The 24,436-nt window shown below is 40.0% G+C and overlaps 3 protein-coding genes across 3 annotated transcripts; all 3 read right to left on the bottom strand.

Annotated features, from left to right (window-relative positions):
* Nucleotides 1-4,282: 4,282 nt before the first annotated feature.
* Nucleotides 4,283-6,383, bottom strand: LOC112188850 (protein NODULATION SIGNALING PATHWAY 1). Its single transcript, XM_024328078.2, has one exon. The coding sequence runs from the start codon at nucleotides 6,164-6,166 to the stop codon at nucleotides 4,508-4,510; it is 1,659 nt and encodes a 552-aa protein (XP_024183846.1). The 5' UTR covers nucleotides 6,167-6,383; the 3' UTR covers nucleotides 4,283-4,507.
* A 9,240-nt stretch (nucleotides 6,384-15,623) lies between these two features.
* LOC112190145 (putative inactive disease susceptibility protein LOV1) lies at nucleotides 15,624-19,058 on the bottom strand. Its single transcript, XM_024329562.2, has one exon. It carries the CDS (start codon nucleotides 19,056-19,058, stop codon nucleotides 15,624-15,626), a length of 3,435 nt encoding a protein of 1,144 aa, XP_024185330.1.
* Nucleotides 19,059-20,849: 1,791 nt separating this feature from the next.
* LOC112184743 lies at nucleotides 20,850-23,774 on the bottom strand. The gene is made up of 2 exons (XM_024322985.2): nucleotides 23,688-23,774; nucleotides 20,850-23,190 (listed from the first exon to the last, which is right to left on the bottom strand). The coding sequence occupies exon 2, from the start codon at nucleotides 23,159-23,161 to the stop codon at nucleotides 21,137-21,139; it is 2,025 nt and encodes a 674-aa protein (XP_024178753.1). The 5' UTR covers nucleotides 23,162-23,190; nucleotides 23,688-23,774; the 3' UTR covers nucleotides 20,850-21,136.
* Nucleotides 23,775-24,436: the final 662 nt, after the last annotated feature.

The following is a 24,436-nucleotide window of genomic DNA, read 5'->3' as shown; positions in this document are numbered from 1 at the left end:
TAGCTTATGGGAATCATAATTGGAAGCATTGAGAACTCGATGGGCTAATGGAGTGATCACCAAAATTAAAGTCCCACATCGAGCATGAAGACTATCCTCTTTGCTCTTATAACCACAGGTAACTAAGTAACATTTAACAACCACTGGACAAAGCGATTGGGCTGCGATTCTTGAAAAGGAATCAGGACCAGGAAAGTCCCCGGGCCACTATCTGCAGAGATGTAGACCTGGAAACAGGTAAACTCTGCTGTGTTGGAGAGTCCCTATCGTGCGATGAGGCTGAGACATGTGTGGGAGCCATATGGGCTTCAACCCAGATTATCTTGGCGGATTTGTACAGTTATTCGCTTGGTGTTTTGGACTAACTGAACGGGGCTTATGCTTCAGTGGTGGAAATCTTTTTAGTAGGCCCAAGCTATATTGAAAAAGAGGTCGGAAGAAATAAAAAATATTTTTTTAATTGAAGTGAGATTTTGATCTAGAAATTGTATGAAATGAGAATCATTTGTATGTCAAACCGCTAATAAGAAATCAATCCAAGTAACCCACTCATGTATATATATATTTTTTTTGAGAAGTAACCCACTCATGTATGAAATTCATATACAAGACTAAGTAATCTCTTAAATATCAAAGGATTAATGTCTTAAATGAATTAAGTGGTGAAGTAATGTAATATTATTTCAAGATTTCATGCATTGTTCAATTAAATATCTTAAATGGGTCGAGTGGTGACCAGGGGCGGATGCAGAATTGAAACCTTGGGCGGGCTGGGATTTCTTAAACAAAATAAATAAATAAATATATATATATATATATATATATATATATTATAGAGAATCTTAACGGTGCGAGAGAATTTTATTAATTTAAGAAATGGACCCAACAAAACATAGGCTTTTCGAATACTATCACGCTCATTCACTGGATATTTCCATATGGCACAACGTAATCCAGGATCACGTTCAAGAGCGTTGATATTATTTTGTGGTTCAGGAATGGAAGGTTGAGGTTCAACATCAATATTTGGAGAGGATATGGAAGGTTCAGAAACCACATTTGAACTTGAAGACTCAACATTTGTTCTTTTAAACCATGAGTCAATGAATTTTGATCGCTTCGGTTTTGGCTCATGATTTGACATTTTACTCTAACACCTATAAATTAAGAAATTAACTTTGAATCAACTACTTGTCATAATAACTAATTTAACAAAAATAAAAAAACCATAATATAAGCCACAATGATATATATGCACTGATGCACAATGAAAGGAAAGCAGCAAATAGGTTGGTTCAATGAACCGCTTGACAGTTGACACAAATCAATTACAATTCAGTGACAGATCACAGATATGTTCCTATTTCATACAATCATACCTCCATTTATATAGTCAAGTTTTCCAGTCGTCAGACCCACTTAATCAATTAATCAAACATTCAAACCCACTTACCCACATCAATTAAACAATAAAATGATAAATTGCAGATTTGCAAAACAAGGAGAAGGAGAGAACGCTCAATGCTGCGTACCAGATTTCCAGACGATGAGACGAAGAGAATTTGACCCCAAGTCCGCAACCTTCATTCTTCAATGAGTTCAATCCACAAAATCTTCACCTGAATACAACCTAATTTCACATCAATCCTTAAACCCTATAAATTGCCCCAAATTGGATTGATTCAATTAAACAAAATCTTACATTGAATCATTGCCCCAAATTGATGTTGATGTCTTGATCTCTGAGAGACGTGGAGAAGCTGAGAATGCCAGAGCTACAGATTTGCAGAAGTTTAGAGGAGGAGGAGGACAGGAGGAGCCGACAGCCGAGGAGAGACGATTAGTCGGATTAGACAAACTGGAGGCTGGAGCGTAGTCGACTAGTCGAGTGAACAAGAAGAAAAAAGAAGGGGAAATGATCACTTACCCAAAATCAGCTTAAAAATTGCCCACTTACTCCACTAATAGTTTTTTAACCTCATTTACCCAAAATACTCTAAGGGATTATTTCCCTAATACCCAATTAATTCTTTTTTTATTCTTTTTATTTATTTTTTGGACTTTTTTGCCCTCTCCTTCTTTCTCACTTAGAGAGAGAAGTCATCCTCCACTTTGCTGTGCTCCTGTGACCAGTGGCCGACCGCAGTCTCCTGTGATTGGAGTCCGGCATCCAGTGACTGGAATTCAACAACCAGTCAACAGAATCCCGAATCCGACTGCCAGACTGGTGACTGGATTCCGGCGTCTGATTTTATTACCCCCCGAATAATCATATGATTATTGCCCCCCAGTAACAAGTTCATTGGGGATCAATAATTAGTGAAAAATGAATATGTTTTTAATTTTGAATGTTTTAGTAGGTTTATCTAAATAAATATTCTTATTATTGCCCTAATAAACATTTTATTGCCCACCAGTAATATTATTATTGTCTCCCAATAATCTTATTATTGCCCTCAAGTGAAATGCATAAACTCCCAAAACCAAAATGAATACACAGACACAATTGATCAATTTATATGTTCAATTGTATAAGTTCACCCCGGATCTCCTCCCCGACATGTTGGCGTTTGACTCTGTCGACTGCGTCGGCCAGTTCCTCTGGCTCGAAGATGAAGCTCCCCACCCACACGGGGACCCACATCGACGCCCTCGGCCACGTCTTCGATGCCGGCTTCGGCGTCGATTCTCTCGATTCGGATGTCCGCCATCAGAGACGATCTCAACTACTCCTGCACCGGCCTCACAATCAGAGCACTGCATCTGGACTCCGATCCCCTTACACAATCTCCTCAACCAATCCTGCTCCGGCCTCACACTCCAAAGGGTGCCCAAAGCAATTTCTGCTATAGCGGTGGCTGATGTCGAGGAGATCCGGGGTGAATGAGTCCCTATCGCCGGTTTCTGCTATAGCGGTGGCTAATGTAGAAGATTTGGCCGTTTCGCTGGACTTCGCGGCGAGGGGGGATCAGGTTGGTGGCGGTGGTGCCAGAGAAGACGTCGACAGGGGTGGTGCCCGGAATGGAAGGTAGGCTGTGGTGGTGTGGGAGAGGGTGGCCTGATGGGAGAAGAGGAAAAGGAGAAAGATTGGATTCATGGTGAGAGTGCTGAAGGGAGTTGAGAGAGATAGAAAGAGAGAGTATGGGGGCAAAACTGTCATCAAATATTAGATTGGGTAAATGAGGTTAAAAAACTCTTAATGGAGCAAGTGGGCAATTGTTAGACTAAAATTGGGTAATTGGTCACGGCCCAAAAAAAAAAAAGACGGGCTTGGGCTGGAGTGCTGGACAATACTCAACTAAAAAAAATTTATACATCTAATTTTTTTTTTAGCCCAAAATTCTCGGACGGGCTTGAGCCGCCCCACTTATAGTGTAGATCCGCCCCTGGTGGTGACTTGTTTATATTGTTCAAATAGGTTACCGAATTCAACCGCACAAGACTTGTTATTAAATGGATTAGACAGGTCATTGCGGGTCACCCGTTTAATAATTATGTTGAGTTTGAGTTTGTATATTTGACACAATTAATACCTTGACACGACCTCGATATGTCCCAACCCATTGACAGCGTCTATCATTATTCGGAAGTAATTGATACAATGCTTCAGTGGTGGTAATTTGTTTGGTGCAATATTTATTTATTTTTTTCTCTTTCGTACCAGAAATTTCAACAATAGTAAATAGGAGATTGGAAGATTTAAAATCTTCTTTGAAAATATTCATATGAATCTTAACAACGTCATTTTAGTAGCTTTAAGATAATTGAAGATTTTGATCCGAAAATGTATGTTAGAATACAATTATTTGTCTAGAAGTAATTGAAACAATTTAACTCCCCTGAATTCATTTTGCCTTTATGAGAGTTTAAATTGTTTTCATCTTCAATCGGAAAAGACCAATTGAAACAATTCAACACCCTTGAAATTGTTTTCCCTTTTTGAAAGTAAAATTATTTTCATACTTGAGCCAAAATATGTTAACCATATGATGTGCTAAGGTTGGTCGAGCTGCTTAGCATGGAAGAGTGCGAGTCCCAACTTTCACCAGTTTGTGACTAGCAGGTTTGAGGGGTATTTGAGTTCGTGCACCTGCGGTGGGGAATTAGTCTGGCTTTGCTAGGATACCCTCGTGGACCTCGATCCGAATACTGATTGGATGAGTGTGTTACTAACTCGCTAATGTAACTAAGATGGCTTGCTACCTCACTCCCAATCAAAAAAAGAAAAAAAAAATGTTATATATTCACTTCTCGGTTTATCCGAGCAAAACGAACCCAAACCAAGCCAACAAAACCAGATTCCACCTGTGGTTATACTATGTAAGCTACAACTAGCCCTAGCCTTAATCATCAGCTAATTTGAATAGACAATAAGCTTCATCACTCTGTATGGAATTGGCAAATCACAAAGACCGGTTAAATTAAACCAAGGAGAAACTAGGAAGTATACAAACTCTTACACTCTTTGAAATTAAGTTCATATGATAAAGGATACACAACAGTACTACTAATCATAACTTACTTGGTATCCATTCTTCCACAATGAACAAAATGAAACAGGCTGACCTTTCCACCATAATCCTGCACACCCATCTTTTTCATCCACTCTCATTTCCCAATTGCTATCATACTTCCTCAACAAGGCTCTCCCTCCATCAATGGCATCCTCACCAAAAACCTCCCCCACGAACCCCACTTCCTTCATTCTCTCACACCACTTCTCCTTCCCTTCATTCATCTCGCCGCGGTTGGTCAATGCCTTGGCTGCCTCTCCTTCCATCACCCTCCTCTCCTCGCTCTCACGCCCTTTGAACGCGGCGCTAGTGGAGTCTAGAAACCTCCAAAGGTACTCCACTTGCCGTGAGAACCCTGTTGCGAAATCCCCACAGCTGTTGCAGCTGCATTCCATGTTGTTCTCGCTTAATATCACCCCTTTCGGTTCCATGTTCCTCAGAACATTCAAGAATTCGGTTCTTTCATTTGGAGGAGTATTGTGGTTCAATTGGTGCAGCCTAAATTGCAAGCAAACAATCAATGTCTCATCACTAGAGGCATCAATGACTTGAGAGTTTAGTGTCTGCAATGGCTGATTGTCGAGACGGTTGATCTGTAAATTGATGTTCATGGATTTTGCGAAACCGAGAAGTCTAGCAGAGAAATTGTCACCAGGAGGACCAATAGAAAATGGTGCTTCAGAGTTTTGATCATTCTCGACTGTGAAAGGTGCAATGACTGTGATTTTCACCAATGGAGGAGGCCCACCTGGACGGCGAGTCAAGGCTTCAAGCAGAGTCGGCCATTGCATCCCATGAGAAACCCCAATGTCAACAATGTGAAGAGTACTTGCTCGATTAGGCTCATCGGCGAGTACTTGTAGTATTGAAGAGTTGGCTATGTTGTTAGGGAAAGCAAACCATGGACTCACCTCGTAGAATTTCAGCAGAGACTTTTGGAAAAATCTTGGTTCTGTTGAAGAAAACGTGACAACAGGTCCTACTGAGGCGGAGGCATTGGGAGCAGAGGAGGAAGAATTGGATGACAGGTGGTGAGTCAGCGCTCGGAGGCCGTGAGCTGCCAAGCGGTGGTTGGCGTCGCCGGTGAGGGAGGCCAGCTCGTGGAGGACGTAGAGGAGGTGTTGGACACGTGTCAGATTCCCACCAGTGATGGCTGATGCACAAGGGTTGAGCAACTGCTCTGCCCACCTCCCTTCCTTGCTATTACCGTTATTACAGTTATTTCCGGTACCTTTCCCTGTTCCTTTTTTGTTACCATTTGCTCTCTTAACTGGCGGTGTGGCCACTTCATCGGATGCTTTCTTGACATCGTTTTCGGCCTTGTTGACCGGCCGGCCGGTTTTCGCCTTCCGGTCAATGTGTGAGGACGTTTCCGAAACCGGGCCGTCCGGGGATTTTCGCTTCTTGGATGAATCCGATGATGGCAACTGAGTAACAGGGCTGACTGGATTTTCTGCTACGGCAATGTTAGCGTTGTTGGCGACAGAATTGGTGTTGGCATGAATGAGATCTTGGGTTTCATCCCACCATTGATAACCATTCGACTGGTAAGGATCGTCCAAGAAGGATGGGAAGAAAGAAACCGAGTCCTCAAGCCAGTCGAGGATCTGTTCCGAAGTAGGGTTCGGCTGTGGGACTTCATTAGTGGTCATTGTGGGGGATGCAAAAGATGAAAGATGAGTCTGAGAAAATGAGGGAAGAAGATGAAGAAGGGTTTGAGGGAGGGTGACAAAGTTTTGATCATTGACCAAATGGCAATAGTAGTTTCTTGGAAGAGACAAATTAGGGCATTTTGTTAATGTTGGTGTGCTGTTAATTTGGAGGATGTGATGTTTTATAAAGCAACTCTTATGTGTTTTGAGTGGTTAACTTATTCTTTGGCTTGTCGTTGTTTGAAAATGGTGAGGAGCTGGGTTGAGATAGTTTGAATGGTCTTCTTCTCCAGACGGCAGATTCAGGTTTTGTGAATAAAGAAATTGGAAGTCGTTTGTTTGTTACTGCTTCGTGATGTTAGAGAGGCTCTAAATGTGTTTGGTTTTGTCTTAATAGCCAGTTGGATCATTTTTTTAATGCATTATGTTTCTCCCCTGGTACTAGGAATTTTAATACAATGTTAGTGTGTGTTATGATCTTGTAGTACACGAGAGGACTAATTAAAGATCGAATTTGATATCTTTGCTTCACTGGAAACCAAATCCTCATTCATGTCACATTGTAAGGCAGCTGCACCATTTTTTGAATTGAAAGCTTTGTATTCAATCTTATACTCATTATAACCAGTGACATTGACTTATGATCTTAACCATATTGTTATTTACGTTAATTTTCGTCACAATGTATGATTTCAATTCAATATCAATCAAATATGACATGTAGCTATTTATTTTCAGATCTGCATGCCTGGTATAATTTTGCATCGATCCGTTTTTGAACTTTAAAGTTATTGGATATGCTTGAGTGTTTTCTTTGAAATGTAAAGTGGATCCTTTTGAACTATATAAGTTACTTATTTGATTCTGTATTAATCTTTTGACCCTTGGAAGTCTATTCCCATGCTTCAGTGTTTTATTTGAAATGGAAAGATGGATCAATATGTCCAAATTTGGTTTGAGAAAAATTGTTCAGGGTCAATAACTCAATACTCAAGAAAATGATTGATATTTCTCTTACCTGATTGTTGTTAAAGTGTATTAACTATAATGGATTTTGGTTCTAACTTGGAATGTACAATATTTTTGTAAGAAATTTATATTTTGTACATAAACATCTTTAGTTAGAATGTCAAATTTTTTGAAACGGTTTTGGTTAAGATACCAACTTCTGTTCAAAACTTCATCTTTTTTGAAATATGTATAGTCCGGATAAAACACAAATTTTTATAATAACAAATTACATAATATCTTTAGTTAACGTTCATATTATGATTATAAAATTCAAGGAATCCGCGGCATCACGCGGGATGCTTACCTAATGTTACTTTATTAACAGCCTAACAGGTGATATATTAGTCAAAAAAAAAAAAAGGGCCTGTGTTTGAGGACAAGCACAAAATAACAGAGAGAGAGGAGAAAGTAATGACTGATTCATGTGTGTTTATTCATCTCACAATGGAGGGTTTATATAGAAATACAAACCTAGTGTGAATGCTCTAAGAGAAACTCAAAATGATAACAATCTCTCTTGGTTGATTGAGGGCTGCAGCTCCACATGGTGGCTGCAATGATCACATCTTGCCATGCTTGTTGCTCTTTGGCATAAAGCTTGTCACACAAGTCTCTATACCTACATTATACACTCAAGTACCTATTGTATACATGATATAGACATTTATACTATGACTCATGTTGTACATGTGAATCATATATACTACAACACTCCCCCTTGGATATTTCATGTCAATAGTATTGTCTAGGTCGTGCGCCTCGAAATTGCCTCGTTAAAAACCTTGCCAAGTAATAAAACCCTGTGGGACAAAACAACCTTGGTCGAAGGAGAAAAAGAGCACAACGCGCATGAGTGTGGAGTAGTAATATCACAGCTTCGGAGATAAGTGGAGTCTTCTTATCAGCCTCATAAGTAGATAATATGTCTACGAGAGGGATGCAAATAGAGTTGCTGCAACAAAACCTTGCCCGGAAAACCCAGTGGGAAAAACTCGTGGTCGAAGGGAAAAGATGAGCAAAAGCATATATGTTGAATCAAAACATCTTCAGGATGTAGTATAAGTGGGGCGACCATGCTAAAGATGTGCCTCGTTAAAACCTTGCCAGGTAACAAAACCCAATGGGACAAAATAACCCTGGACGAAGGACAAAAAGAGTACACGATGGTCGAGTGGGTATGCTTCTGGATACTCCCCCTGATTTCAACATCTCCTTTGTGTCTCCCAAACGTGGTGCTTCTCTCGTTGCCTCATTAAAAAACCTTGCCGAGTAAATAATCTCGGTCAAAAGGGAAAAAGAGCACAACACACTATTCACGTTTCGAGACCATATATGTAGACATCTCCCCCTCTTATTGATTTTTGAGGAGAGTTTGTTATTGCTGATTTTATACTTGATGTTGTCGCTTTCCATGCAGCCTTGCTTCATTTGTTTCAAAATAAGCAGCATTATCTTAAATGCTTATAGGCTCATCTGTGGTAGACTTCAAACCACAATTGTTCGAACATGCGTAACTATGGATCCAGTCCATATACATTCACGAACTACTTCGTGAAGAGCAATAATCTCTGCAATGTTCGAAGATATAGCAACTAAGGTCTATTCTTTAGATCTTCAAGATATCGTGGTCTTTACCCATGGTGAACACTTCACCATTCTGGGGAGGCCTTTGTATGGGTCAACAGATACCCAATATCAGCAAAACCTTCCAAAAACACTTATGTCATTTTGGGGTAGAGATAGAAAACGCAGGCCAGCGTTTGGCGGCGTTTCTGGTGTGTGATGGGTCTGATTCATCATCTCTTTGTAGGGATAGAATAAGCCCATATCGATCGTACATTTCAAGTACCGAAAGATATCTTTTACACCAATCCAATGGTGTCGCGTTGGCGCAGAGCTATACTTTTAGCTAACAAGTTTATGTTTAAAATGAGATCTCCAGTCTTGTGCATTGAGCTAAGTACAATAATGCGCTTATTCGCACTTCTGCCTCTAGCACATCTTCGTCTGATCATCCTTCAGACGGAGAGGATCCTTTTTAGGATCAAGACTACGAATGATTATGGGGTGCTTGAAGGTTTGACCTTTGTCAAAATGCCTAAGCATTTATCAACACGATGCTCAAGTTCCAAACTGAGGCATAATCGTGTTCCCCCAAAATCCTTTATCTCAAACTCGGATTTCAAGTGTTCAGCGGTTTCCCTTAACTCTTTAAGGGCTTCTAATGAAGATCATGTCCAGCATGACAACCGTGATAAAATCCGAAACTTGTTATGGAAACTCGCGGGCATATCCCTTCCCAATCAAGTAGTCACATTTAGTGAGCGTTTCAACTCTATTGCAAACGCGCTCCGTGGTCTAGAGCCACTTGATTTGGGTAACCAAAGTTTCACTATGAACTTTCATGTATATTCTGTATCTAGATCCCCACATAGATACATAGTGACCACTTTTTATAAGCTGCATGTTCAGTTATTTGGAAACTACCAAACTGACAGGGTAGTGGAGTGTAATGACATCCATTACGAGAGAATATGTCTCTTCGTAGTCAATACCAGGGTGTTTTTGTGAGAAGCCTTGCTCCATAAGGCGAGATTACTATCTCTTTTTCTCAACACACTTTCTAACGAAGACCCATTATTCAATAGGTTTTATGTAAGGAGGTGTTGGCATCACTGGCTCAAAGACCTTCCTCTTCGTTAGAGAATCTTACTTAACCTGGATCGCATCTTTCCATTTAGGCCAAATTTCTCTACGTTGGTATTCATGCTTCAACGGAGCGTGGTTCAAAATCATTGATCTCAACAAACTCATGTGCATCAAAATGCGCAAATACATCATCAATTATGATGGAGTTTTTATTCCACGTCTTATGTACACTAGTGTAATTTTCATAGAGCTCTATATTCTCATAAATAGGTTTTGACGTTGAGGCGTCCCTCAACGATAACCATAATCCGGAAGATACTCATAAGACGGATGTTTGAGTGTCGGTGATTCAAGGATTGTGCCAAAGTATCCTTCGAATCCACAGGCTTCCCACTCATCTTAGCTGGGGCCATGGCCTATAACACCAGAGTGCCACTTTCTATGGCGTTGGCGCCTTGCCTACCTCTGTGTAGGGTGGTGCTACGTCCTCTTATAGGGACGTCCTTCCTTGCAGGCATTTTTGCAGCAAATGTGTGTGATCTCGTCACTTTTAATAGGGATCGAGATGAGACATAGTGGGGACAGACCACGACAATTCCTGTCGCTCCTGCTGAACATTTGAGTTCTTATCTCCCCCTAACGATGGGAAGACTGTCTCATCAAAGTGACATCCGTAAATCAAACAGGAAAGAGATCGCCTTGCAAGGGCATATAAGTGGCGGACGATTGTTGGAGTCTCAAATCCAACTAAGTTGCTCACTTATTTGTAAGGACCTACCATAGGCGCTGTGGTAGCACAATTGGCACATATATGGCTCACTCAAATGTGCGTAAGTACAAAATATTTGTACCCAGTCACTAGCTGTAACGCAGATATACATTGAGTGGCGGTAGGTCGTAGAGAAATTAGCATAGTTGTATGCGATATTGCATCACCCCAAGCGGATATAAGAAGATTGGTGTGTATCACCAATGTCTGAACTACCATCATAGTTATGTCCGCGAGACCTTTTGGGTGTGAATCTGGGAATGTGATGTCTAACATCAGTCCCTTTACAATAACCATCGAAAGTCTTCGATGTAAACTCTCTAGCATAGTCAAATCTATTTGACTGAAGGATGAATCTAGGGGGTGAACCCTTTGTCATATGATTTGTGCAAGGAGTATAGCATACATAGCTTTTACAGGTGGATAATGGCACAACACGTGATCAGTGTGTTTGCATGTCAACCAACATCATGAGTTATTTAAAGGTCCGCAAGTTGGTTGAATAAGTCCACAAATATCACCTTGGATTCTTTGCAAGGATTCTTTGCAAGAATGGTATTTTATTTAGTGTCCTTTGCATAGGATGATCTCTATCCTATCTTTTGCTAAAAAGCAAGCTTTGCAAAACGAAGTGACTATTTGGACCAATCTTTGGTTCGTACTTCTTTTCGTTTTTTTTAGGAATGGATGTCCGTGAAGTCTTTAATATACGGAACATCATATCATGACCTGGATATCCCAAACGGTCTTGCCAAAGCCTATATGTGTCAGAATCCCATAAGTCATCTTTTATGACATGGTTTGATTCAATGACTCGAATAGTGGTTGTATGCAACCCACTAGAGCGACACATAAGTTTCTCTAATACTCGTTTATGTCCGTAGTCATTAGAGGCGATGCAAAGGAACTCTTGTCCATTCTTACAATGTGTTTTCACATGAAAACCATTGGCTTTTATATCTTTCAAGTAATAAAGTTCGGAAATTAACACATGTCCATGACATTGAATAATAATGCGACACTTTATTAATATGGAAAATAGTCAATGATTACATCAAAGTTTCCAAAGTCTATTCCAAAATACAATCAAACTTATACAAATTGTAATTGCTCAATCCGTTTGGTAATTCCAATGAAATATGACCAGGGAAGTAGAGAGATGTTGGTGGAGCGAGGCTCGCTTAAATACCCTGATCTCAATTACTTTCCTAGACATCATACTTCATTTGGGTACACCACATGAGAAAGAGTCAATACAATTGTCATTTATTGACTAAGGCACATTTGCCGTTTATTGGAAAATAGAAAAGGACTATTCTAATCAAAGTCTGCGGCATCCTCGTGCTCTTTATTTGCAGCTTTGAAGTCCTTAGTGGTGAGAGTGTTATCTTCACCATCTATATTTTCAGCAAGATTGATATTTTCATCTTCAGTATGATTGGTTTCTTGCTCTCTCAATTGCATATACCCCTTGTAGCTTGCAACTAGTTGGGTACTTGCATGGCATTGCTTGAACCAATGCTCAATTGATCCACACCGATGACACCTGTCATTGTGGTTACCTTCCTTTATTTGAGGTGTAGGTTGTCCACGTTGTGGATATTCCCTAGGAGGGTTGCTGTTACTACCATGTCTCATGGTGCGACCTCCACAGCCCATATTGTTACTGTTTCCACCTCTCCCACGTGTGGAATTGCCACCACGTGTGTCCGCTCTAAAGTTGCGGTTTCCTTTTTATTGGGGCGGTTATATGGACCCATATTGTTAGGGTACCGCTCCATGCGCCCTCTTTTGGGTGCATTATAATTCGCCTCACGAACGCTCTTGGTTCCAATGGGCTTTGAATTATAATTCTTTACAAGGATGTTGTCGTGCTTTTCAGCTACCGACAAAATATTAATAAGCTCATTAAACCTTGTAATTCGTCCAGCATTAACTTCGGTGCGATATTGCTTTGATATCACAATTGCTGAGACGGGAATGGTGGAGAGAGTCTTCTCAATTAGCTCCTCTTCTGTGAGAGGCTTTGCACAGAACCTCAACATGGCTTTGAGGCGAAGAGCTTTCGAGTTGTACTCAGCAACAGACTTGAAGTCGGAGAAGCGTATGTTGTTCCATTGAACCTTCAAGTCAGGCAGGAGGGAATCTTGGATATTTCCAAAGCGCTCTTCTAGCGCTACCCATAAATCTCTTGCATCTTTGATCGACATGTACTCTAATCTTAGAGATTTATCCATGTGGCGTCGCATCAAGATTATTGCTTGAGCATGCTTTGTGGGTGTTCGTTTGAACACAAGGCCCTGGTCAGGTGCCTGGATTATGGGCAATATCCCTTTTGCAATGAGATGGTTCTCAACGTCGGTTACCCAGCCATGGTATTCCGAGCCTGTTGAGTCAAGCATTGGAAAATCGAGTCTAGGTTCATTCGACATCCTGAAAAATAAGAAGAGAGAATATATTAGTTTCGGAGTTTAAACTTCCACGAAAGCTAAGATAATAAGATTTCCGAGCTATGCTACCAAGAAATTTATTTCCAATAATATTTGGATTAGACCAAAACAATGATGTTTGCGGACGCTCTTAGTCCGAACATTATGAACACTCTTAGTTCATAGATTACGAACGCTCTTAGTTCGTTTAGCGTGAATCCCCACGATTCCGCTTTTAATTCATAGATAGATGCTTGCGGACGCTCTTAGTCCGAACATTATGAACACTCTTAGTTCATAGATTACGAACGATCTTAGTTCGTTTAGCGTGAATTTCTATAATTCCGCCTTTTTACCACAAGTTCCCGAGAAAAAGAAAGAGAGGAAAAAGGAGTAAAAGCTCAAAAACGGGAACTTTTAGTAAATAATACCTTGAAATAGTGTTGTCGGAAATGTCTGAAAAGTCGCCGGAAAAATGTCCGGAAAGTCGCCTAAAAAGTGTTCCGAAAGTCGTCGGAAAGTTGTCCGAAAGTTGCCGGAAAGTCACCGGAAAAGTTGTCGGAAAGTTGCCGGAAAAGTCGCCGGAAAGTTGTCAGAAAGTCGCCGGAAAAATCACTCGACAGATGTGTCGACAGCTGCTAGGCAGGATGCTCGGCAGCTGCTGCGCAGGCCCTCGGCAGCTACTGCGCAGGTCCTCGGCAGGCGCTTCGGCAGATCTCGGCAGCACTCGGCAGGAGCGCTCGGCAGCTTCTCTGCAGGTCTCGGCAGGTGCTGTCGACAGCTTCTGCGTAGCTGCTCGGCAGCTCTCGGCAGCAGTTCGGCAGAACTCGACAGCGGTCCGGCAGCGGTTCAAAACTTCCGTCAGCCGGTTCGGGCGGTTTCCGGCCGGTTCTGGCGGTTCTGAAACCGGTTCTGAGCTCCTTGAATCAAGGGCTTTGATATGTGCTAGGGTTTGGAGGTTTTTTGTAGGTTTGGAAAAATGACTTCGATCGAATTATGAACTACCTCTACTCTTTCCAATTTCGATCCTAATTCTAGAGCAATTTCGTGCTGATAACGTGTTTGAGGACAAGCACAAAATAACAGAGAGAGAGGAGAAAGTAATGACTGATTCATGTGTGTTTATTCATCTCACAATGGAGGGTTTATATAGAAATACAAACCTAGTGTGAATGCTCTAAGAGAAACTCAAAATGATAACAATCTCTCTTGGTTGATTGAGGGCTGCAGCTCCATATGGTGGCTGCAATGATCACAGCTTGCCATGCTTGTTGCCCTTTGGCATAAAGCTTGTCACACAAGTCTCTATACCTACATTATACACTCAAGTACCTATTGTATACATGATATAGACATTTATACTATGACTCATGTTGTACATGTGAATCATATATACTACAACAGCCTGCAAATTGAAGTTGGACTGTGTCTGAAAAATATAGCCCAAGCTCGTGTTTGAATCAGACCCCCTTTAGAAACATCGTATAGAGTTGATTTTCACGATGATCCATTTTTATATCCAAACTTTGAAATCTGAGAGCGCCGAAGTTGCATGTAAATCCCAAAAATAAATCATCGTCTCATTAGGTTTTCTTAATTTTAACCTAAACCTCTCTCAGTTCCAAGCAATTAATCATGTCTAACCGGGGACCTGAAATACTACGATCGACGGATTTTCCTATGAAGATCTCTATGCAGTTAACATGTTCGATAAATTGACAGAGAGAGAGAGGTTGATGGAGCTTCTGGTACAAATTGAAAGTGATAGAAGATAGAGAACAATGCAAGACAGCCTGCTCGAAAGGTTAGCCATAAAAAAGAATACAACATTTCTTTCTCTAGATGGAGATCTTTGTTTTGAATATGCTTTGATTGATTCTACCAGTTAACAAGGAAATCAAATGCAGATTTTGAGGACTATTTGTCATGAAAGTCGGCTGAGAGTGGTTGGAAACTCCAAAAGGATACTTTCATCGACAGCAGAATCAGCAGATATTGTCTCACAAGGTTCGACTTCAACTTATTTGATAAATGTGCCATTTGGAAGTTTATTTTGGTTCAATTCAAATGCTGAAGTAGATTCTGATCATGAATTACTATTACTTATGAAGTCCTGAGTTTAAAATAACATCATAAAACTTGGCAATGCTAAATAACCAAGCACTAAAACAAATCTTTAATTCCGGATAACATACAATTTATTTTAAACCGAATACTATTTGCACGAAATAAGGTGTAACCTTTCACGCTATACCAAACCAAATATCCCAAATACCCTTTCATGCTAAGTTATCGCGACCAGAAATAAGGTGGTGATCCAATCCTTTATGCTTCAGGTGCATGTTTGTTACCTGGAGTTGCAAAAAACCACTACAATGAATAGTACGTATGTAAAACTAGAACAACATTCAAGTAAGATAAATATAATAACACCAGACCAAACAGAACAAACTAGTTTTTGTATATATAAATGTATGTCCAGGGAGAAACCAAGACTAAACAGAACAAACAGGACATACCTAAAAATGTGATCAGAGGAGTCGCAGGCTCCCAGCTGCTGCAAAGTCATTCTGAATGTCACCTGTATTCCTTATGCACATCAGTTCACTCTATATTTCTGAAGGTTCTTTAAATGTTCCAATCCAGTAGTGCTTGTAAAGTTGTTGCAAAATTTAATCTCAAACTCGCTAAGATTTTGCATTGCTCCTTCATGCACATCCAATTTCCCCAGAGTATCTAGATTCCAAAGTTTGAGAACAAAAAGCAGGGGAAAATAATCAGTAGAGCATACCATGCCTGTTCCTTGATAAGAACCAGACTTCAGTGAGAGTGATTTCAGCTTTGGAAGCTTCCCTAACTCTGGCATTGGATCGTTTCTGAGGCTAGAAGCTGCTAAGGTAAGATGAGTGAGGCTTTCAGGGAGTCGAGTGATGAATGAGTATTCAAGCTTTCCAAATAAATATAGGCTGTGCAGGTTCTTAAGGTCTGAGATACGCTCTAGCTTTGGAAGTTCACCATTTGCACTAAATGATTTCAACTTTAAAGACTGTAAACATGTTAGCTTCACAATCCACTTTTCCAACACCTTTTGCTCTGTTGGTTTCAGCTGGAATGCCAATTCCAGTTTTCGAAGGTGGATCAACTTGTCAAGCCGGTCCTTTACAAGGTTAATCTTACCCAAGAATATACCTGATAGTGTCTGCAGATTCCTCATTGAAATGGCTGTTGGTAAAGCCATAAATTTGATTCGACATCTCTGGTGCATGTATAGATGCCGAAGATTCTTCAGTTTCCAAATTGAACCAGGGAGAGTGTGAACATGAGTATGCTTCAAATCCAGGGTTTGAAGATTCACCAAGTTCCCTATAGATGCTGGAATCGTCTCCAGCTCAGTCCGTCTTAAGCCAAGATATGCCAGCTGCTTTAGTTTTCCAAGGATTGTTGGCAATTGAGAGACGCTTACACATTCAAAGTCTAGAACCAGTAGCTGCGAGAAGGCACCAGCCCTAATGCGTCTGCCAAGAAATTCACCTTCCATTCTTGGTTTGTTTCCTTCTGTATTCTCAAAAACTAGAATTCTTTCTTTCCGCAGAGCATTTGGCAAACTTGTGTTGAGACCATAAATGGGAAGGAAACTGGCACCAGTACCATTATCATCAAACTGAAAGGCAAGTTGCCCATCAAAACCTGTAGTTGCGTATGAGAATGATTGTTTGGCTTTGTCTTCAAACAAGAGATCATGCACAGCAGGAGGCATGCGACATGTTTTGAACATTCCATTAGGCTTCCTTTGAACTACTTGAATCATACTCCGGCCAATCAACTCTGATAAATACTCCAATGCTACACTTTCTAGATTTATTTTCTGATCTCTGCTTAGTTGTACAAACCCTTGTGCAACTAAGGAAGCCAGAATTCTTCTAATGGGGATTTCAGATTCTCTAGGGAAGAGTTTGAAATAAGAAAAACATTTTCTCAGAATCATATGGAACTGTAACTCTTCTTCAATCATTACCAGATTCTCTGACCATGGACTTTGGTTCTGTCCTTGAGTGATACGGTCAACCGCCCTGAAAACTTCCTCGGATGTGACTTTCTTCCCCCACAGTAGAAAGCCCACAGTCATGATGTCAAGTGGGAGGCCTCCAAGTTTCCATCCTACAACTTCCTTTGCACTAGTCATTTCTTCAGCAGAGAACTCCACCATTTGGCTAAAAAGCTCCCAGCTCTCTTCTTTAGTTCGTAGCCGAACTTGGTGGGGAATGCTATTTTGATCAGCATTTGAACCAACGGTCTTGTTGCGTGTGATTAGAACAATACTCCCATTTCTCCCTGGGGAAAATGCTGTCTTGAGAGCATACATTTCTTTGTTTGATGAGACATTGTCAAAAATTAAGAGGCACCTGGAGTTTTTCTTACCAAGTTCCTTGAAGAAATCCTGCATTGATTTCATCAAAAATTGTTTTTCATACCCCTTATTTTGCGTCTCCAGCACCTGGTTTCCCGCACTACTGAAAAGTGCGTTTTCATCATCATACTGTTGAGGTATAGATACCCAACGACGGACTTTAAAATGGCTTCGAATGGCATCATGGTCATATACTTTCTTGGCCAGTGTGGTCTTACCGATGCCTTTCATCCCCACAATGGATATGATAGAACTAGCAGATCCACTTTCAGTAGTGAGAGTTGAGACCAGTGCATGTATGTCTTCTTCCAAACCAACTACTGAGCATGAATCCACCCTTACCTCAATTGAATATACTTGTAGGCATCTCAGAAGAAGACTAAGAGTATTCTTAATTCGGGTTAATATCATTCTTGAGGGAATGTTTGACATCAATTGCTGATCTGCTTCGGATGCTTTTTTTTTCAGTAGCTCCCAGCAAGTATTTCTTAAATTAACAGCACCATAATCTTCAGTTCCTTTTGTATGTTGCAAGAGTTTATGAACCTGCTCCAACTCATCTTGTACTGAGTTGGTGCTTGTTTCTTGCACTTGACTGAGCCAATTACGAATGTTCCTGACCGGAGATGACAAACAAGTATCATCTGTAGTTGGAAGGTATTGAGAGGCATGCTGTTGAGAAAACCTGTCGGCAGATTTTGATGATTGTCGCCGGATGAATTTGATACCATATTTTTCTTTTGTTTCCTGAAGGTCAGAGATGCGGGCGCCAATGTGCATTATACCCTTCTTCAGCTTCCGCCTGGCCATCCCATCACTGAATTCTGAAAGCCACATTCTCTGGTTTCTGTTGATGACTGCCTTTGCTTCCTCAATGGTTTCAATTGCTTCTGTCATCCAGCACCTTTCCATATCACTTTCCACCACTTTGAGCCCCTGTAAATCTTCCATGAAAGCATGCAGTAGCTGTAAATGCATCGCGGCGGACTTTATTTGCTCATGATGAATGCCACACAACAAATCTAGGTCTCCAGTCATCACGTACTTTGGATATAAAGTCAATTCATCAGCTCTTGGTGGTCTGGACATGAACGACTCAATCTCATCAACACTGAATCTATTCATAAGGCTTCTGATCTTGGACCTTGACTGCTCCAGTGATACATTAATGTCACCGGCACCTGTGGTCTGCTTCACTCCTTTCCGATTCATCCCAACAATATTATTTATCCTCTGCTCGAACATGTTCATTGCAAGGACAGCATCAACCACCGCAACCGGATCAAGAATGACGTAAAGAAGCCGCTTGTGATAACTTCTTCTCTTCGTCAGTTTTGCAAAGCTTTGAAGGGCCAAGGTTGCTTCATCAGCAACAGTTCTTGCTCTCTTCTTCCAGTTTTCCTCCCTCTCCTTCATTACTTGCACAGTCACTCCAATTTCCTGTGTTATTGGATTCCCTGACATGGTAACCTCGTCAAAATCTTTAAGAAGAGCACTCAAAAACTTCAATTCTCTTTTAATCCACTTGTACTTCCCCTTCGAGTATCTGTAAGCAAGTTCGCTTGCGACGACACAAAGGACGTAAAACCCAAGGAAAATGCAACAGAGGTCGAATACTCCGGCCATGGGGTGCTTCTTCTCATCCAAAATGTAGCTGCAACTTGAATCGTATACAGTGGCAATGTGGATGTGAAAAATTGGATTAATGCAAGAATGGGGTGAGACTGGATTAGATGCAGAAATTGAATCTGTAAGCACTAATGGCATCTAGAAATTGGAATTCTGATTCTTCATTTAAAAACTTAATCTCCAGTAGTCTTTGAATATAATTTTTTTTTTGAAATTTAATGCAATAACTGCAACTTACTCCCCAAGTTGTCACCCATGAATCACATTTCATTTTGAGGATGGGTCAACTATTCAAGCGTTGGTTTATTGACCCTCAAACTACATTAATTGTACAATTGAAAATTAATGCATATTCTTTAATACAGTCCCACTCAACTTGTCATGCTGTTAAGTTGTTTTAATATTTCTTTCTATTCTAATTTTGTCCTTTTTTTCCTTCTGTAATTATGATTACAGCCTCACGTTATCATTCACCTGTACCGACAAATTGGTACTTAAAAAACAATGGACGACTTTTAGTACCTAGAAGGCTATAAACTATAATAGTTAGGCCCCTTTTGGATTGCTTCGCTTTAAAAAAAATCAGTTTTTGTTCAAAATTTTATGTTTATTATGTGTGGTAAATAAATAAAAAATAACTTTAATTGAAAGTTATAGATCACTGGAAGCAGATTTTAGAAGCAGCCCAGAAGTTGTTTTTAGAAGCTGATCACAACAAGCTCTGCATTTATGACTAGTTTCGGATTGCTGTGACTTTGAAAAAAAACTGATGCTGCTGTGTTGTGAGAATAATCAGCTGTGAATTAAAACAGTTTCGTGTTTGATAAATAATATTTTTAAAAGTGCTGTCAGTACATAAAACAACTGCAGAGTATGTTTTGATCTACAACAACTTCTAAAAGCAACCTCCGGGCTGCTTCTAAAATATGTTGTTAGTAACCTATAACTTCCAATTAAAGTTATTTATTTATTTATTTACCAAACACAATAAAATCTAAAATTTTGAACAAAAGTTAATTTTTTTTAAAAGCGAAGCAATCCCAAACGGGCCTTATTTTATGTACTAACAGCACTTTTAAAAATACTATTTACCAAACACGAAACTGTTTTAATTCACAGCTGATTATTCTCAAAACACAACAGCAGTAGTTTTTTAAAAAAATCACAGTAATCTCAAACTAGCCCTTAATATGAAATTATGAAGTTGTGAGACTTAAATAGTATCTCAGTTATTTTTTTTCATGATAATTAATAAAATAAAAGTTTTCAAACTCAATCTTATCTCGACTGTTACTAGCAATCTTATGCATGTGTTATTGCAAAAATAATAAAGTAGGAGGAAAATGGGAACTATGTGATTAATTATTACTTATTTTATTACATATTTTATTTTGTAATCGTCACAGTTGTTATTGACAACTATACTGATTTTTCAAAAATAAATTAACCTTTTAAGGTCGTTTACATAGAAAACTTCATCAGGGCCTAATATCTTAGTATGCCTATGATTATTTACAGACCGGGAAAGTAGAGTAGCAAGACCCTCCAGACGAAGTGATTAGCACTTGGCATTAGTACTAGTTAACATAGAAAATCGGATGGAAGAAGACTAAATTTTCATGAAATAGCTCAAAGAAAATCTCATTTTAGCCTATAACAAGTTTTACTAATGTGTATTATAAAAGCTACAAAGACCATCAAACTATAGTAACTATGCATAAATTGAGCAATTTCTGTAGATACCAAATTGTTATATGACATCAACTTCACAAGAATAAAAGCAGTCTCAAGATGGGCAGGATAAAACCATCACCCCCATTGAAAATGCAATAAGAATTCATATTAATGGACATGGCTTATTATTGCATACATTAACACACATTCATAGATAGATATACAGAAACACAAGGCTACCAGCCTACTAATTAAGGCACTGATGAAAGGCAAAAGGGAGCAAACTAAATGCAAGGGAGAAGAATCATGTTGATTAGGTGACTAGCTACAAAGGAATTAGTACGCTTCTGCTGTCGAAATATCTTTCCCAGCATGTTATTTTGCTTGCTGGCCTGTTCTTTTCACCAAACATTAAACATAGCTCTAGAATGACCCTTTTCACGCTGTTCAGTTATTCCAAGATGTGCCATAAGAAACCAGACATGAGTGAGCAACTCTCCACCTCGCCTGAGTTGCTGACCATGATGATTCCATCGACATTGACTGGCTGCATAACATAGCATTTCCACCCATACATGACTCATTAACTCCCACTTCTTTGTATTCTCCCATTTTTCCTTCTTTTCCAGCGATTGCAAAGCTTGAGCAAGTCTGCATGCATCAAATAGCACCGACTTGCTTTTGTCTCCTTTTATTTCAGCCGGACGAATTACAGTGCTCACCTCAAGTAAATTCTCGCAAGCCAGCTCGTAGTTTCTTGTGCAATTTCTTTGTTCAAAGAACTTATTGGCTTCAGCACATGTGTCTTTCAACCTGATTTTTGCAATCCCATTGGGAAGCATAAAGGGACGCTTGACTAGGAGATAGAACATATACTCTGATAACATCTTGCTGTCTTCACAATTCGAGTCATGGAACTTGTTTGAGTACTTCTTCATATCATCATAATAGCAGATGTCTGTTGCAATATGCCAAAGAAGAATGCTCTTATCGAATTCTTCTTCAATGCTCCAGCGAAGTTTCTCATGAAGACCCTCATTAATAAGAACCCAATCACCCCTACGAGCACATAGTTCCTTGCAAGCACCAAATTCCGTCGCACTCTTTGATTTCTTCAAAAGCTGCTGAAATATTAGTTCTTTCAACTCTCCAGGAACCTCCTCTGGATTCTTGGACATTTTGGATCTCCAAGGGATCTTTGCAGGCTTCTCCTCAAGAAAAGGTCTCAGTAAATTGTAACGTGTAAACATATTAGACCATCTTTTTCTCTGAGCAGAGGAAGACAAGAGAGGTGAAACAACTGGATACAAGAAACCCACCTCCCAGAACTTGCTCAGCCATAGCATTGCCCAATCTGAGCAAAGTAATTTAATTCCAGCAGAGACTTCTAAAATGACAGCTCCGGCTAGCAATATGTACGTGATGATCACGTTTTCCCTTTTGTAATCATGCGTGTCGATGGTGATCAAGAAGGCCACAGAAACAGAAATGACTGTAACTGAACTGATAAACCGCAGGAAGGCACCCTTGGCATTATAAAGAACTGCCTTGGTATAAAACAAATCATACATAAAACCGAGCTCAATCTCAATAACTCTGAAAGCTTCATCAGAGGATCTGTTCTTGAAGAAGGATTGGCTGTAAAAAATTTCAGAGATGCCGAGTACGAGATCAGCAAATAGTCGCTTGAAAAACTGAGCCTCGAAGAAATGATGGGCATGTTGCAAATTGGCTGCATTTGAAATGATGTTGGGAGCTGTAGGAGTGAAGGAATAATCAGCTCCGGTGGGAACTTCAATCACTCTCCCTAAGTTAACCTCCAATCCTTGATTCTTTTTGGATAGGTATTCATCCATGAATTTGGCGTAGTTCGGCCCAGGGTCAGGTTCAGCAAACATAGACTCTCTGAAGTGCTTACTGCTTGCAGACCTGAAAACCCAAGTTCGTTCCGCAAATTTGATAATCCCGGAGGCAAAGATTGGAATAGCTAGATAGTTAAGCGCATGATCAGTCCAAGCTCTTAAAATGACATAAAAAGCTATAGTCACCTGAACCACTAGTACTAATAGGTGCCTCCACCACAACTCATTGTCTTCCAATGAGTATGCGGTAATGGTGTCTTGGCCACCAAGGTGAAGCAGCAGAAAGGGAGCCCAGAATGCCGAGAGAACCTGGTTAGGGTCTACAGATTTGATTCCATTCTCCTTAGAATTGCTGGAACTGGAGAGTATGCTGAGCGAGACTGTTGCAACCCAATCTGCAGACAAGTAGGCAAGCCACAGTAACTTGAGCCATTTGCTGGTGCAGAACTTTCTCCAGTTGCCGAACAGCATGAGAATGGCCTGTAACATGAGGCTTGATAGCACCATAACACGGATTTCCCACAAGTTCCATAATATGCTCAGGTTTTCTGGGAAAATCTGCATCACTCCCTCGTTTTGGTGCAGATGGTGAACTGGCAAAACCTCAAAATGGATATGTCATTGAAACGATATGAATAGAATAATAAAGAAGTCCGCATTGTAATCCCTTGATTATTTTACTTTTATCAATGATTTTCTTCCCTAACAAAAAAAAAAAAAAAAAAGAGTCAACGTTTGCATATATTATTTTGCCAAAGTATTTAAGATTTCTTTATTTATTTTTTCTTATTCGTGTATGAACTCTTTTGTACTGTTATGACTTATCGTGACTTATTGTGGTTTGTATGATACGTTAGGAAAAAAAAAAAATTCAGATATGAAGGTAAAGTATTTTCAGTCGATACTATTTGCAGCTCAGATTATTCAAGCAACTAGCCAATTGACAACGGGTACTATGCACAATATCATTCAATATCTTTGCATATTGAAATGTTTTGGTGCCCAAAGCAAGTTGCATTGTGCCCCTATAGTGACAGGTTAAGTGACACCTTGTTGGGTCAATAGTTAGTTGTTCAAGCAGTGTCCTTACCTGTTTTCGACGAAGCCTGCTTACTTCACGTTCTTGTTACCAGGCTCTCTATGCAGAAGCTTGTGGCGCAACTTGGTCAGTTTCTTTCTCCACCACCGATGACAGCTGTTACTTCGTCAAGGCAAGGGATGGCGGTGGACTTACCTACTATTTTTGGTGTGAAGAAAGATGCACCTATGGTGCTAGTGACATTTAGCAAGCAGCCTAAACAGACAGGGGAGCCTTCTTTGCCTATAACTCTAGATTTTGAGCTTACCCTAGCTTTTCCCCAGAATGTGGGTGCCCTTGTGGTGTCCCTCCAAAGAAGCGTAAGGCTAGAAGGCTCGCTGGGGCTCAAACAGGGTCAGCCCTGACATTTTGAGGAAGGCTCGCTGGGGCTCAAACAGGGCCAGCCCTGACATTTTGAGGGCCTGAGGCGAACAATAGAAAAGTGGCTAGGAGAAAGCAACTAATTTTTACTTGAATTTTTTTTCTTCAAATAACTACATATAAATTTTATTGCAAGATTGAAAACAATAACTAGAAAATAAAAAAGCATATAAATATAGAATATTGAAGATTTGGCTCTTTTATTTTTTGTTGTGCTTATAGATTAAAAAGTATGTGTAAAAAAAAATGAATAATAATGTATTAAAGGGGTCATATACCATTGTATATAAAAAAAGGGGTCAAATACCAAAGAGAATGAAAAATGGCTAGAAGGAAAGGAATCGAACCTGGGTCTTTCAGTAGAGTAAAATGCATTTACC

The sequence above is a fragment of the Rosa chinensis genome, chromosome 2 (assembly GCF_002994745.2).
Source record: "Rosa chinensis cultivar Old Blush chromosome 2, RchiOBHm-V2, whole genome shotgun sequence".
NCBI lineage: Eukaryota > Viridiplantae > Streptophyta > Magnoliopsida > Rosales > Rosaceae > Rosa > Rosa chinensis.
The sequence above is the reverse complement of the archived record's forward strand: the minus strand, read 5'-3'. Positions and strand labels throughout refer to the sequence as shown.

Coding starts and splice junctions, on each gene's coding strand:
- LOC112188850 (XM_024328078.2), bottom strand. CDS start 6,166: ATGACCACTAATGAAGTCCCACAGCCGAACCCTACTTCGGAACAGATC.
- LOC112184743 (XM_024322985.2), bottom strand. CDS start 23,161: ATGCAGATTTTCCCAGAAAACCTGAGCATATTATGGAACTTGTGGGAA.
- LOC112190145 (XM_024329562.2), bottom strand. CDS start 19,058: ATGGCCGGAGTATTCGACCTCTGTTGCATTTTCCTTGGGTTTTACGTC.